The sequence below is a fragment of the Thermobia domestica genome, chromosome 16, assembly GCF_964235325.1.
Source record: "Thermobia domestica chromosome 16, izTheDome1.hap1.1, whole genome shotgun sequence".
NCBI lineage: Eukaryota > Metazoa > Arthropoda > Insecta > Zygentoma > Lepismatidae > Thermobia > Thermobia domestica.
In genome coordinates, this window is record NC_137469.1 from 120990224 (window position 1) to 121007149 (window position 16926).

General features: G+C 36.1%; 1 protein-coding gene across 1 annotated transcript in view; it reads left to right on the forward strand.

Annotated features, from left to right (window-relative positions):
- LOC145672601 (structural maintenance of chromosomes protein 6-like) overlaps positions 1 to 16926 on the forward strand; it is a 355639-nt gene that overhangs the window by 237355 nt on the left and 101358 nt on the right. Inside the window, exons 15-16 of the mRNA XM_081741761.1 lie at positions 8369 to 8544; positions 9478 to 9609. Of these exons, the coding sequence (XP_081597887.1) occupies positions 8369 to 8544; positions 9478 to 9609 (308 nt within the window). The remainder of the gene's footprint in view (positions 1 to 8368; positions 8545 to 9477; positions 9610 to 16926) is intronic.

Consider the following 16926-nt stretch of genomic DNA (forward strand, 5'->3'; position numbering starts at 1 on the left):
TAAGAATTATTGAGGCATTTCCCCCCTCCTGTCAATTTCCAATAAATCCTCTTAAACATTCTATTAGCAAGATTGAATCCATACACATATTAAATTATTGTAGATTATCAGAGCGGATTTAGGTAAAACCGATCAACTATCGTCCAGATATTTATCATTCGACTAACATTTGAAAAGAAATGAGAATACAAAACATTGTACAACATGCTTACAGAATTTGTAAAACCGAAAAGTTAGATTAATAATATTAAGATATGTTTAAATGAATCGCAAATTATTATTGACCTTTGTTCTGGAGAACACTATAAGGAAAATCAAAGACAGCAATCAGGCCCTAGATCAGAATTGTATTTACAAAGTTATGCTGATGATGTAAATTTAATAGGAGATGATAGAACAACAGAAAGGAATGCAGAAATCTTAATTACCGCTTGCAGGGATATTAACTTAGAAGTAAATGCGGAGGAAACTAAATACATGGAAGTTTGTGGGATCGTAATACTACATTTCATGGATGCGTGAAAATACCAAATAATATTTACTTTCGACAAAGTTGATACTTTCAAATATCTAGGATCATTATTAACAGACCAAAACCATAACAACTAAGAATGGAAAACGAGAATGAGGAATGGCGGAAACTTCATAACGAGGAAGTGTATAATTTATACGTTTATTAAACATCGTTAGGGTCATTATGTCTAGGAGGCTCAAATGGGCAGGTCATGTAGCCAGAATGGAAGAAATTAGAAACGCTTGCAAAGCTCTAACTGGAAATCCAAATAGCAAAACGGCCATTAGGAAGACACAGACGCAGATGGGAGGATAATATTAAAATGGTTCTCGCAGAGATTGGAATATAAAGTAGAAACTGGGTCTAGTTGGATAGGGGCAGAAATCAATAGAGAGGTTTTGTAATCAGTGGAGAGCACTGAACCTCCTGTGTCCATAGGCCATAGAGCTATGTTAAGTTATTGATATATTTAGCTTTTTTTATTTGACAGAAATGTTATTACAGGAACTAAAAAGCTTTTCTCTAGTAAAGAGGATTTCGATTCGAGGTTGAAACAAAATAGGTATTTACGTTAATACTGAAACAAATTTGGTGGCGATTTTGATATAAAATAGCCATACTTTCTTTCAAAGTCTATCCCTCTGCAACGTAACCAAAGAATATACCAAGATCAAGGATACGACTTCACAAACTCCGTACATGTTTAGAGGACATGTTGGGTTTATTAGAGGACATAACCCTGTGAAAGTGCACCATTAAGAACACACCATTGCAAATGATTTTCCTTTGAGAGTTTTAACTGGGACGTTCTGCTGATCCGCGACGAACATCAACGGTACCTTTGCGTCTCGAGTAGTCGAAGAGCGCACCGTGCATAATAGTGAAAAATTAGTCTCGTAAATCAACTATCAACAAGCATGTTTTAATGAACTCCTCAGAAATATCATGGAAATGGGCCCCTGGAAAGTGTTTGTTCAATTGCAAATTTATTACACATATATGACACCGCTATCATTCAGTGACACTTATAGTCAATAAGGTGAAAAGCTGGGCACGTGGACGCCACATTACGTGACACCAATCAACAAGGATGGCCCTGTGAATGTGAGCAGTTCCCGGAATGTACGAAGTAACCGTGAAGGATTCCTGCATCGGATTATTACTTCTGATGAAAAAATAGATCTGCTTTGACAATTATAACCAAACCGGACAGTGATCAACGTCAAGCATTCTTTCCAAACTACCTCTTCACCAGTAGAAGAAATTTGGCTCGTATGGTGGGGTGATTCATCATGCTTTTGTTGTTCTCATATTGTGCGACAATGGATACCAACATATCGCTCAAAGAACGGTGCTGACTCTCCATGAAACCCTTTCTCACTGATCATATCCTTCTGACATGTGAGTAAAGCTGGCCCGCACAAATTGCAAATTCGAATGCAAACAGTATCAAAAATTTGTACCCAATATGTACCAATTTGTACCACCAAAATTAGAATTTGTACCCCTACCAAGTTTGACAAACTTCAATTTTTGATGGCGGGCCAGCGCGCAACTTATTATTCTTTCCAATTCGAATCAAAATGGTACCAAAATTTTGTACCCAATATGTACTAATTTGTACCACCAAAATTAGAATTTGTACCCCTACCAAGTTTGACAAACTTCAATTTTTGATGGCGGACCAGCGCCCAACTTATTATTCTTTCCAATTCGAATCAAAATGGTACAAAAAATTTGTACTCAATATGTACCAATTTTTACCATCAAAATTAAAATGTGTACCAATGCTAATTTTGAAAAATTGGAATGTTTATTGGCGGGTACAGCTGGCCTAGGCAACTTATTTTTCATTCCAATTCGAATCAAAACGGTTACTAAAATTTGTACTCAATATGTACTAATATGAACAACCAGAATTAGATTTGTACCCCCACCAATTTCGACAAATATGAATTTTTCGTGGCGGGTTAAGATATCCCGTACAACTTATTTTTCATTCCAATTACAATCAAAACATTACCAAAAATTTATACCCAATATGCACCAATGTTTACAGTCAAAATTAGAATTTGTACCTCCACTAATTTCGAGAAATTTGAATTTTTGATGGCGGTTCAAGCTTGCCTGTCTGACTTATTTTGCTTTTCAATTCGAATCAAAACGGTACCAAATATTTGTAATTAATATGTACCAATTTATACCACCAAAATTAGAATTTGTAACCCCACCAATTTCGAGAAATTTGAATATTTTATGGTGGATCAAGCTGGCTGACGATGGTATTATTTTGAGAGTGCTAGAAAGAATAAAGAAAACTATTATCACAAAACAATTCGTTGGGGAGGCGGTAGATTAAATAGGTAGCATTGGGTTTTGTACAACTTGGTTGAGGAGAGAGGGTCAAATTTCTACACATGTTGAGGACCCCAAAATATCTTATGGGTGAGTGATTCCTTTCCCCAACCGTCTGTGATCATGGAGAATACTAATTTTTATTATAGAACTCGTTCAGAGGATCAGTTTTCTGTGAAGTCGTCACCATCCACTCATATCTCCGTTTCGATAACTGTCTAAATTCTAATTTTGCTGATAGAAATTGGTACAAGTTTAGTCGTCATCAATAATAAGCACCAGAGTAAAAATGAATGGATCCAGTCAAACATTCGTTTGCATAGTGATGACGTCGAACTTAAAAAATACGATTGTGCTGACTACCTTGACATCAAATAGATTCACATATTTCAGTAATCAAGTTAAATTTATTGAATTGGCGCAGGTACAATTTCCCGCTTCTTGTTACAAATTGTCTTTTTTTTTTTTTTTTTTTTTTTTTTTTTTTTAGACAATGTTCATTTGAATTCTAAACAAGACCTTGCGCTGGAGGATTTGACTTGGTGACAAGTTTCCTGCTAGTTGAATAACAATCTCTATTCGTACATGATTTTTCTGAAGCAAGTTATGAAAATTTTTCGGGCCGTTTTAACGAATCCAAGGAAAATTGGTTATGCATGCTCGTTCGTTTCGAATGCGAAAAAAAAAGAAAAGCTTCGTCTGCCCGCGCAGACAGCAATGAAAATTTAATTTTTAGAAAGTGGTAAGGATACAAATTCTAATTTTGATGGTACAAATTGGTACAGTACGCTGCGAAAAACCTGCAACATGAGCATGTAAATTAATTAATTATGAAACAACGAAGTTGTTTGCTCCTAAATAAGTGTGCAGGGAAGGACGCCAACTTTTCTCCTGGCGTGATTCGTGCCACTTACAAGGAACCCTAAATATCTATCAAAGCCCGATGTTCATGAAACTTTGTATATAGAAAGAGTGCCTCGGAAAACTCACACAGCCAAAATTGTAGCTGCAGTGTCAAAGACGTTGGGATGCTAGGGCTAGAGAAAGATCAAAAGTGGAACGTCAGTACATTAAGAACATGGTGAGAAAATGCACGTTTTTCTTTAAAACTGGTCGTTGTAATGACACAGAATGAGCATATATTGATACGAGATGGTAGATACGATCTGTTAAAAGTAACAAAAAGAATGTGCGCCATCTTGAAAGAGGCCATGTTGAAGCTGGTGCAATTGGTGTAAATGAGAAGAGGGCCATGTAATGCATCAATTTGAACGTAAATAGACGCAATGACCTGTTGGTAAAGTCTGTTGTTGGATTACATTATTCCTCTGCTTCTGTTAGAGTGGTTTAGGTACAAGATGAGAAAACTGTATCTCATGACACTCGAGCAGATGGAGGGTATGGAGCGCTATGAGTGGGATCAGTTTAACTACAAAAACAGAGAGAAATATAATTTTAGCACTATGTGATTTGCGTCAGAGACAACTTGTAATTGGTGTGGATGGGCTGATATGACGTGTTCAATCTTCATAATAATGCCATGGTTGATATACTGTTTAGTATCTATTTATAAATGTAATAAACTGGTGTTACCAAACTACATTCCAAGTAACGGTAGTGTGCTTTGGGAACGTGCGGTTCTTGCTTTGCTACTGGTAAATCCACTCATTTCATTTGCACCACGTGCCTGGTTCGAATTGGTTTTGTTTGGTGCGAAAATGGCACCTAGTTGTTTACCAAACCCGTGAAGGTTCGTCAATGGAATAATGTAATCCCACAACAGACTTCACCAAGAGGTTTTTGCATCTATTTACGTTCAAATTGATGCATCACATGTCCCTATTCTCATTTACATCAATCGCACTAGCTTCAACATGGTCTCTTTTAAGATGGTGGATATTCTTTTTATCACTTTTAACATATCATATATATCACTTTGTATCCACATACAGTATACTGATTTAGTGTCGTTACAATGACCAGTTTTAAAGAAAAACGTACATTTCTCGCCATATCCTTAATGTACTGACGTTTCACTTTTGATCTTTGTCGAGTCCTAGTGTCCCAATGTCTTGGGCACTGCAGTTACTATTTTGGCTGTGGGAGTTTCCCGAGGCACTCTCCACATATACGAGGGTCACTACGAAAGTTTTAAGATGTGAAATAACTTACATACTTAAAATCAATTTAACACATACATTTTCTCAAAGTATTCACCATTACACTGTACACACTTTTGCATCCTCGAAAACCACTTTTGGAAGCAGTGTTGCCAGACTTTTTCTTCAAGCGTTGAAAGTTCATTCTCGTAACCCACTACAGCTTCTTCAGGGCTGCAAAATCTCTTCCTACGCATGCGATCTTTGATCCTGGGAACAGAAAAAAATCACACGGGGCTAGGTCAGGGCTATACGGCGGATGAGTCATAAGTTTGACCTCCGTAGATTCTAGAAACTGAATTGTGATATTGGCCGTGTGTGCGGACGTGTTGTCATGATGAAGCACGATCCCACGCAATCCAGTTCTTCGACGCCGTTCCCGAAGCTTCTGGAACACTTTTGTTAGGCAAACAGTGGTGTACCACTGAGCAGTAACAGCCCTTTGTTCTTCAAGTGGAACAGTTGCAACATGGCCAGATTTGGAGAAGAAAGTTGCGACCATCTTCTTCCCCACACTTCGCGGTTGCTTCACTTTCGTGGGTGGATTTTCGTCGGGAAAAACTCAAAACTGTAGACTGGCGTTTATTTTCAGGGTCAAATTGATAGATCCAAGTCTCATCACCAGTAACAATGTCAGAGACGCGTCGAGAATTGCCTCCATCAAATCTTGCAAGCATTTCTTCACACTATTCTACATGCATGCGCTTTTGCTGTTCGGTCAAAGTGTGAGGCACCAAACGAGATGAAACCTTCCTGAGCCGAAGATGATCATGGAGAATTTTTGTTACTGCTGGCGATCCAATGTTCACTGTAGATTCAATGTTCTTGAAAGTTGTTCGAGGATTTTCTCTAATCATTTGTTCCACAGCGGCAATGTTTTCATCTGACACAGCTGTTGCCGGCCGTCCAGCTCTCTCTTCATCTTTAAGCGATATCCGGCCTCTTCTGAATACACCAAACAACTGAGAAATTGTAGCACGGTAAGGAACAAGGTCCCCAAATGTCCCCTGCAAATGGTCAAGGCTTTGTGTCTCTTTCAAACCACTTTTGAAATCGTAAAGGATTATTGCCCGAAAATGTTCCCTTTCGAGCTCCATTCTAGACAGCCGAATACTGCTCACATCAACAAACAAGCGAAGGCGATACGGCCACACCGATAAGCGAGGCGAGATGAAACTTGGTTCGCTTCTTCGCTCTGGATACTACTACCGAACGCAATGGTTGGAATCCAAATACTGTGCCACAACAATGCGTATCTCAAAACTTTCGTAGTGACCCTCGTACAAAGTTTCAAGAAAATCGGGCCCTGATAGACACCTAGGGTTCCTTGTTAGATGTTATGTTGATTACCTACGCTGTTAGGCGTACTTTCACAATAAACTTACATGTTCATGTTGCAGGTTTTTTGCCGCGGACTGTACATATTTGGCACAAATTCTTGGTAACATTTAAATTCCAATTTGTAAAAGAAATGTGTCGCGAAAGCCAAATTTTGACATGAAGTTGGCCCGAGCAATAAAAACTCAAATTTCGCTAAATTATTGCGGGATATAAATTTCATTTTGGTGCTACAAATTGCTACATATTGGGTACAAATTTTTGGTACCTTTTCAATTCGAATTGAAAAGAAAAATAACTTGTGCGAGCCAATTGACGTCAAGGTAGGCCGCCATTAAAAATTCAGATTTCTCTAAATTGCTGGGGGCACAAATTCAAATTTCGTGGTATAAATTGGTATATAATGGGAACAAATCATTAGTACCGCATTGCTTCGTATTTGATAGAATAATAAGTTGTGGGGTTCAGCTTAACGCCAAACTGGCCGCCTTCAAAAATTCAAATTTCTCGAAATTGGTGTAGCTCCAAATTCTAATTTTGATGGTACAAATTGGTACATATTCGGTACAAATTGTTGATACCATTTTGGTTCGAATTGGAAAGAATAATAAGTTGTGCAAGTCAGCTTCATCTGCCTTCAAATATTCAAATTTCTCGAAATTGGTGGGGTAGGAATTCTAATCTTGTGGTAAAAATTGGTAATACTGGGTGCAAATTTTTGGTACCCTTTGATTCGTAATGGAAAGAAGAATAGAATTCGTTAAGTTGCAGGGATAACCTTAACGTCAATTTAGGCTGCCATCAAAAATTCAAATTCCTCGAAATTGGTGGGGGGTACAAATTCTAATTTTGATAGTACAAATTGATACGTATTAGGTACAAATTTTTTAGTACCGTTTTGGTTCGAATTGAAAAGAAAAATAAATTATGCGGGCTAGCTTGACGTCAAGCTGCCTCCAATCAATAGTTCTAATTTTCTGAAGGGATTTAGGATTTAGATTTCTGGGCTTTCGGCATCTATGGCTATCTAGTCCGTCTCGGTTTGAGGGATGACGTCCCTAGGCGAGCACACTATCCGGGAAAAGAAAGGAAGAAAGAATCGGGGAAGGAAGGGGCCTGGGACCTATAAGTTAGGTACTACCACGGCATTCAGGGTGGCTGGCCTGAAAAAGAATTTAACACTTTTTAGACTGAGTGCCCCCACCGGGAATCGAACCCGGGACCGCTCGCACTGAAGGTGAGAGCGTCAGCGACTATTCTACGCGGGACAACTAATTTTCTGAAATTGGTAGGGGTATAAATTCTAATTTTGGCTTTACAAATTCGTACATATCCGGCGTAAATTTTTAGTACCGTCTTGGTTCGAATTGGAATGAAAAATAAATTGTGTGGGCCAACTTGACGTTAAGCTGGCCCGCTATCGAAAATTCTGGGTTTCTAAATTGATGGGGATACAAATTTTAATTTTGGTGGTGCAAATTAGTACATATCGGGTACAAATTTTTGGTACCGTTTTGATTCGAATTGGAAAGAAAAGTAAATTGTGCCGGCCAGCTTGACTCACATGTCAGAAGGATATGATCACCGACCGGTACAACGAGGAATTGAGGACCCTTTTTTGTATCGCATACTTCTCCCATTATGGAATCCAGTCATTTGCTGAGTGAAAAGTATGTTATGTAAGTATACTTGACAAACTAGGTATTGTGATTTTTACTATTTTGGTCTTTAAAAATCACACAGCATTTGGAAATTTCATTCACACCAATTCCATATGAGCAATTCTTTATTAATTTAAAACTAATTAATTCAATATGATTGAGTGTATGTTAATTGTGGATGAAATGTGGATTGGTGTGGATATTCCGGTTGTGCGTGCGGAAGTGAATCACTTAAATTTGGTTCAATATCTTCCCACATTCAAAAATTGACTTAATACATTCTGTATTCTTATTACACTATTTATTTAAAGTAGTCCTTTTTGTTAAAATTTTATTTTTAGGTTCATGATGTTTCACAATTTGCTGCGCAATCTGAGAGGTATTCTACAGTTTTAGATGTGCTGAAAATAGACGATCCCGTGATAGCAAACTGTTTAATAGATCAGAGAAGTATTGAAAGCATATTGCTGATTCCTACAAACGAGGAAGCGTGCGAAATTATGAGTGATGCTTCTAGGTAGGTATTATACATTAAATATCCTTCAATAAAATTGTATGTTTAACCCTTAAGTACCAGAAATATTTCATAGAGAATTCGAGCAAGAAATGAGCATTTTTTTTTAAATACACGTACCCTACCTAATTTTATTGAAAACCAATAGAATTCTAAATAGTCACATAGTTTTTCATTACGCGCATATTTTTCTTCAAGTCTTGGAAATATTATAAGAATGTTGTTGTTACTGAACTTTTAGTAATATCTTGCAAAACTTGATGAAAACAATGAATTACAGAAAACAATGAAAACAATGGTCTCTATATCTGTGACTAAGTTGTACTTACCAAATAGTTACGAAAATTCAAGCGCCAGATACGGCAGTGTTCGATGTTTATCTCCAGGTTACGAACTATTGTCCAGCAACGTAGTTTTCATTTCGTTGGATAATTCGAGTTGGATCTTGTTCCGTTTTTCTTTTATAGATTTCCATAGTGTATTCACAGTTGTTACATGTTGATCTCATTTCCGTCCATTTCTGGTAGTCCTTGCTCGTAGATCGGTCTCAGTATCTCCTCCTGGTAGTATTGCGAATTAATTTTGCAGTTCCTTTTCAGCTTGTGAATATTCAGTTTGCCTCGGTAATAGTTTCAATCAACCACCGTGCAGAGAGCTTCAGGAAAGTCTCAGGGCAACGGAAGTAGTTGAAAACTCGGAAGAAAAATACTTACGGGTAAATGGAGAAAATATTAATATAAGGCAACATTTGAGTAAATACGGAAAGGAATCTTGTGTAAATTGGATTAGGACAGATTAGTATCATAAAGTATTGGGATTATGAGTTCGTCAAAATGTTTTAGCTAGTTATATATCAGTTACTTTTTTAATTAGGTTTAATTTTGCCACTCGAAACATGTTAATACATGATATACAAAATATTAATATTTATTTCAGGGTTCCACAAAATTGTATGCGAGCTATCACAATGAAAGGAGAAACTTTCTATCCAGATCCTAGGTATAGGACATATGCTTGTTTCAAAATAAAAGCGAAGTATCTTCAAATGAATATGGATGAAGTTATGAAGTAAGTAGAAATTACATTTCACACATGTCTTATCATCATTTCGATCAGAAGATATGCTTCTTCTCTAGAAATCATTGCACCTGACAAGTTCATCATACATGATTTTTCCCACGCAAGTGCGTGTGCTTTCTCCCACTCGTTTGACATATTCTTACCAGCATCAGCGTCTAGGCCGTAAGACCTACAGAATCTCACTTCAGGGTACACATTTTAAAAAATTGTCATGGAAGTTTGTCAATACAATATTGTAAGTTACCTCCAAAATTTTTTTGTGTGCTCACAACATGGGGTTGCTTTCACCCACCTTTCACCCCTGTAGGGAATATTCACCCTACACTAGGGCTAAATGCATTGATTATTCTTGACTGATTTTAATCCCAAGCACTAAAGATTATGAGAAATCTTAAATGAAAATGCACTGTATACTATACAATTTTATCAATATCGATTAACATTTACCAAAGATATCGTGATTTTTTTTTTAAATCGTCGGAGAGGTTCTAGTCACTCTTTATTCTTCACTGATTTCAGCATGTTCCAGAGGAGCTAAAAGAAAACACATGCCATATTGTGTCAAACATTTTTTTTTTCTAAAAGGAAACTTAATGTGCAACACATTTTTAAAATAAGGTATAAATTCAACCTTGCATTCTTGGCAAATTTTAATGGCAAACTGGGAAAACATCGGAATCTCCTAGAGAATCTTTACATCAAAATCGAATGATGTTTACGTATCTTATTCTTTTCTTTCTTTCCTTTTTGTTTGTTTGTTTGTTTACAACATGAGAAGGTTGAGGAAGGTATATACATAGTGGGCCTTATGCAGAGTCATTCTGAAAAGTGATTAGTATGATACTAAAGAGCTCGACTAGCATATGTTTCATGCAGTAGTCAGACCTTTAGCATGACGCTAATCATTCGTCAAAACGACTCTGCATAAGGCGGAGTAAGTTTTACGAGAGTTTTCGTGCAACAGAGACACAGAAATTCCGGTCGAATCGAATGGTAAAAGCTCACTGCACTCGCTTCAATAACTGATATCTTTTTCAACAAATATATAGCCTATTAATTACTACGGAAGGGAACTCTCTCTTTTACGGACACGTATAGTCTTTTTTTTTTTTCATAATTTTATTAACTCTTCGTAACGAGGAAGAATTATCATCTTCGTGCTTCAAACAGAAAGACTTTCCATAGTTTGAAGTAATAAATCTGTTATGTAATACAGCAGACAGAATATTCTTTCCCCGTAAAAAGTGCCATACGTCGACTTGTTAAACCAGCATCCAGAACAGTTACATGCTGAAATTGATTTCCTCGTCCACAATAGATTTTCAGTATGTCATAATAATATTGGATGTTTTTATTACATTTATTTTTACTTTTATTACAGCCAGTATGCGAAATACAGAAGTAGAGATGCAAGGGCTCGGAAAAAAACCGGCTTTTTTGGAAAAAAACTCGTTTTTTTCTGCTTTGCTTTTTTGCTTGGGAAATTTTGGGCTTTTTTCAAAATTCTGCTTTAAATCGATAAAGCAGACTTTGTTTCCCTTCTCTATAACACAGAAAGTCATTTAATTAGTGGTTGATGCCGATAATAATATAAAACCTCGAAAGTAAACCATGAATTTCGAAAAGATATTTTAAACAATTTTACTTCAACATTTTTACAGTATGAATTCCAAAGGATTAATCAATGTATATAATAAACATATTTTAACCTCCTATATACAAAAGTAAGCAGAGTTGGCAAGAACCATGGTTGTTTCTGAAAATGCCAAAAACCCGTTTTGGGGGGGCAGTTTAAACCAGGCTTTTTTGGGGTTTAAACCAGGTTTTTTGATTTAGATATTTTGCTTTATGTATTTGTATTACATATTCACAGACATAAGTTTGTTTCGCCTTGGTGTTATTATTCAACAACGGGGTTATGCTGGAAGAGGTCCCATAAGCTTAAAGAAGTCCGGTCAGTAAATTTCTTAAATTGAGAAACTCCCGCCCTAGCCATCGGGAAAATCCCGTCATTCTTTTAAATGTAAAACAATAACGGGAAAATCCTGTAAAATTTAATTTGCATGTAAAATTTAAAGGTCAACGTATTATAGTCAGTACGCTAAAACTGAGTGACACACAATCATAGTCAACGTCTTGCGAATAAAATCAGAAAAATAAACACACTGCTGAGCAAGACTGCACTTATTTAATATAGAAACACATTTACACGTGACGTTTCGATCTTCTAGCCAAGATCCTCATCAGACGTACACTTACGTCTGATGAGGATCTTGGCTAGAAGATCGAAACGTCACGTGTAAATGTGTTTTTATATTAAATAAGTGCAGTCTTGTTCAGCAGTGTGTTTATTTTTCTAAAACTGAGGTATTAAATTATAAATTTAGTATGTAGGTATCATTGAAAGTCCAATCCAAGCTAATGTTGGAAGCTAAGTAGGCAATCGATAAATTTTACCAATTTTAATCAATATATTTAAGCAACCTTCGCTTCTTTATAAAACAACAGGCATGCAGAAATATATAATTTGGTTTCGTTTTGTATGTTTAGGCTTAACATCCTTACGTAATACCGAGGTTATCAAGGAGAAGACTTTCGCTTAAAGTGACATCCGAAAGAGTACTTGGTTTACACATGAAAGAAGGGTTGTGGTTCGACCGACAATTGAACATGGGACACCTTGATTAAAAGGTGAAAAGGAAATAAGACTAATGCAGATGGTTTGACATATGAAACGTCACTATGAAGTTCACACGTTTCGCATTTTTGTTCTTTTAATTTTTTTAGTTTAAACCAGTTATTTTTTTAAAAAAAAAAAAACAGCTGGTGTAAACGAGCCAACCCTAAGAGTAAAAACTTCTTTCAAGAAATACACAAATAACTAGCAAAATTGTATGTAGTATTTTTACTTCAAAATATTCCATACCCTCTTTTTGAAACAAAATAAAATTAAAATAAAACATAAGAGAAATACTTAGATTTGTATGATACAATTAAAGGCTGCACATGGTTCTGTATATTCTTGAAATTCTACAGTCAAGTTTTTTATAACCACCATCAAGGGCGCCCATCAGGGAGGTTAAGGGGGCGCTTGCCCCCCCTAGAGGAAAATGTACTTCAGAATATTGAAAATCCAATAGGATTTTTACATTAGTTACAGTAAAATTTGAAACTATTTTTGAAACGTCGCTTATACTTCCCCTCCTTGGAAACCACAATAAGGGCGCCCTTGACCACCATCACGGTTTACCCAGTCCTCAAGTTTTCTGAATTTTTAACAAGAGGGATTCAACATATCATTACGGAACCAAAAAAAAAAAAGACTACGGAATATATTTAAGGTAAGCTAAATACAACTGCACAACAAACGTGACTGAGTGGTTGGCTTTTGCGCTTCTATCGGGAAGTCCGGGATTCAACCCAGCATTCGACCATTCTGACAAAGCCTTCCTTCTTTCCATCTGAGAATGTAGAAATAGTGCGTGTACTGGCCGACTAGGAGTGTAGGAGTTGGCCGACTTCCTTGCTTATTGTTTTTAAATCGTTATTATTACTAATTACCAGCAGTGACGGTTTTGCGAAGGTTAGAGGATCGGTCTTTCGAACTGAAGCCTGTTCTCCAAAGTTGTGGAATGTCTAAAACGAACGAAATATCTATTAGTTATGCCTTTACTCATAAACTTTAAGCTCCCGTCAAATAAAAATTACGAATGTTTAGAAAAACTAAACATTAGTAGTAAGAAAACCCCTCCCAAAACACTTTTTTAAATTCGCCACTGATTCTCAGTATAAAATGATCTTCAAGGTTGTATCCGGAAGATTATTGCTAAACATATAAACGAAACGAAATATTAGTTATGCCTGTACTCATAAACTTCAAGCACCTCCCAAATAAAATTAGGACTTTTTAGAAAACGAAACAATCAGAGAAACCCCTCCCAAAGTACTTTTCTAAATCCGCTATTGATTATTTGTATAAATTGGTATTCAAGGTTGTATCTGGAAAATTATTGCTAAATCATTGCACAACTACAGTATAACAGAAATGTGCAAATACGGTTTGACGGACATATTGAAAAACGTATGCTTTGACGGATATATAGAAAAACGTAAGTTTAACTTTCGTGCTAGAAGCTGGAGTACTAAGCTCTTAGAAATGAAACACGGATGACAAACTAAAATGATCTAGAGAAGGAAAAAATGTCGATAACTCAAAAGTTAAAATAAAGTTAAATAACCTGTAAAATTGCCCTCAAATACTACATTCTTCATGTTAGCTTTAATTCGTAAAATATGTGCTCCATCCATCTTGATGGTGAATTACAGAGCTAAATATGGCATTCAGGTCGTGGAAATCTTATCTAACTATAGAATATACTATAAGAAAGCTATTTGGATAGAAAAATCATGAAAATGAAAAAAGCCAAAATTTCCAAAATTCTCGTTTTTTTTCCAAAAAAGCCGGCTTTTTATGTGAAAAAAACCATCGATTCAAAAAAGCCGGCTTTTTTGCATCTCTATACAGAAGTTCTACATAACAATGACATATACTGGAAAAGAAAAGTACCATATTTGCAGTATATAAATTTGCACTTCACCTAAAACCCCTTTCCTTGCGATCAGCGCGCAAATCTGTCTTCAAGATTGGGGGGTACGGGTAAGACCGTTCCTGTAAGTTTTTTTTTTTTATTTTTTGCGATGTTCAAAATATTTATGAAGTTGAAAGACAATCCTGCGGAGGATCAGGGGAGCAGAGTTGTCTAGGCTTATTGTAGGGGGACATCAATTTCATCTCACATTCCTTTGTGGCAATCGGACACAAATCATCACATTTCTATATATATATATATATATATATATAAAAAATCAAGTCGGATTATTGGGGGGACAGTCCCTCTAGTTCCAGGATTGGAGAGGACATGTCCCCCTCATCCCCCCAGGATTTGCGCCAGTGCTTGCGGTACTTTTGTTTCTTTACAGAGGTAGTTATTCTCCTCACTTCCACAGTAATTCGAACACCGAGTACAGTGTTTCGATAGTAGCCTATATTTACATTTATAACTAATGTAATATACTGGGAAAAGTAAAATATCGTGAAAATGCTCAATGTTTTACAAAATGAAATATGTTAAAATGCGTTTTCCCAGGGAATAATATTTGCCTTTAATATTAGTCCCAGCAGGAATATTTTGTTCTATGAGCTGGCTTTCATTCCTGTATACACTGAAACTGATGGATGCTACTACAGGAAATTTTACAGTATTTTTTCGTGCAGTAATTTAGTTCTACACTTAATATTGATAAAATGTTCGCATTAATATATTTCTAAAACAACTATATTATCTCTCTAAATTCTACAATAGAATTAGTGTACAATAATTGACCAAAGATGTGATATAGAGTAAGTGACCATAGGGTTGAAGTGAATAGAGTTAAGGTTAATGATATGTGGCATCAAAGCATGATCGGCGCTGACCTTGCGAAGCCCCTGTGTGTGCAGTATTGAATCTGGGGCTGACGATGGAGGTAGTGTACAGAGGAAAGAAGCGAACTATTGAATGCTATTGTAATATGGAACAGTAAGAAACTAGGGCAATTCTTTCCTGAAGTAATTGTGTTGTACGCAATACTTCCACAGCAGCATGGGGCGATTATTAGATACGCATGTATATAGCTGTGTCTCAATATATTGCGAACATAAAGCTACAAAACATGTTTTGAAAAACGACGACGAGGTGGGGTGAAATGCAGGGCTGGACCAAAGGCCGGGCAACCCAGGCAACCGCTCAGGGCGCCACAGTCGGAGGGCGCCAAAACGAGCCTCAAAAAGTAAATTTTTTTTATAACGTGTTTCCTACTTGCTTGCTTGGTTTATAATCTTGTAAAGTACCGTCAATTACATCATCTTTTTCCATTTTACCATCAAAGAAGAGAGTTTCATAGTACTAGAGGGCTGTATCGATAAATGGAGACATGGCATGTAGAAGAAAGAGTGGAGAGGGAGTTGGTACTGTTTCTAGTGAGTCATGTTCTTTGTGAACTTTTCTCCAGGCTACATTATTCAAGACATTGACATAAATGTCATTGCCAGAGAAATTTGCAGACAAGAAATCTCAGGTTATATTGTAATTGTTGTGAGGTGCTGAAAACAAATGTATTTAAAATGGTTTAATTTGTTGCTAATTTTCAGTAATAGTGGAATTTAATTTTTAATTTAGTTTTTCTTAAGTTTTATTATGCTATTAATTATCACACCTGAGGTCAAAGGTTGTAAAATTAGGAAAACAATTTGTGTAAATTATTCTAGATTTTAAGGTGCCGGTACTGTTTTTATGGAAGAAAAGGGTATGGAGGCTTTCTCATAAACCTTTCTAAATTGATTTTGATATGCTTTACTTACTTACCAAACTTCCGAAAGTTAAAGGGTTTCTAATACTTGATAAAACCTATTATTAAGCTTTAGTCTTGTAAGAGTGTTCAGCTTTTGTATAAATTCATGAGATACGTTTTATGAATGCTATTACGGACTTGAACTACTAGGACCTACTTAAAAGGGGTTGTTTATATTGCTGTGCGTAAAACACATTCAACATACGTGTAATGTATTTATTGGTATTTAACGTTATTATAGTAGATTGTTACATAGTCAGATATATGGTAAAATGACTCCTGATGTTATTGATATAATAAAACAATTTACAATATAGCAGAAATCATGTTACCATTAGTGGTATTCAATAAATGCTATTCGATATAGTTTTTGTTTATACATATCAGTACATAAATAATAAGAAGAAAAACACAATGTAATTGATCCATAGTATATTTTTATATTAAAACCAGCGTAATAAAATGTAAAATGTAGGCTAGGATTAGGGGGCGCCAAATAGTCACTTTGCCCTGGTGAAAATTTTGTCTTGGTCCGCCCCTGGTGAAACGACTAACATATTTTGGGGTGATGTGAATGGTCTTGTTAATCATTCCATATAGCATTAATCATTAGTCATTCCATGTATACACAATGGGCCAAAGAATATATATATATATATATATTTACATTAACTATTTTTTGTCTGTCCTCCAAACCACAGTCTTGTATAGGAGAAACCTGTGTTTAAGACCTATTGGGAACTCAAATATTGTGCTCTTTCTTGTAAGGTCAAACAACTCAATGTTCCTGAGACGGTACTTTTGACACGAGTTCGGGTTGGTATATCTATTTGCTTCTTAAGCATTTCTACAACAATAGCTTATGTACCTTTACATCATGTAGGTGTTCTTCATTAGCTGTATACTGATTATATA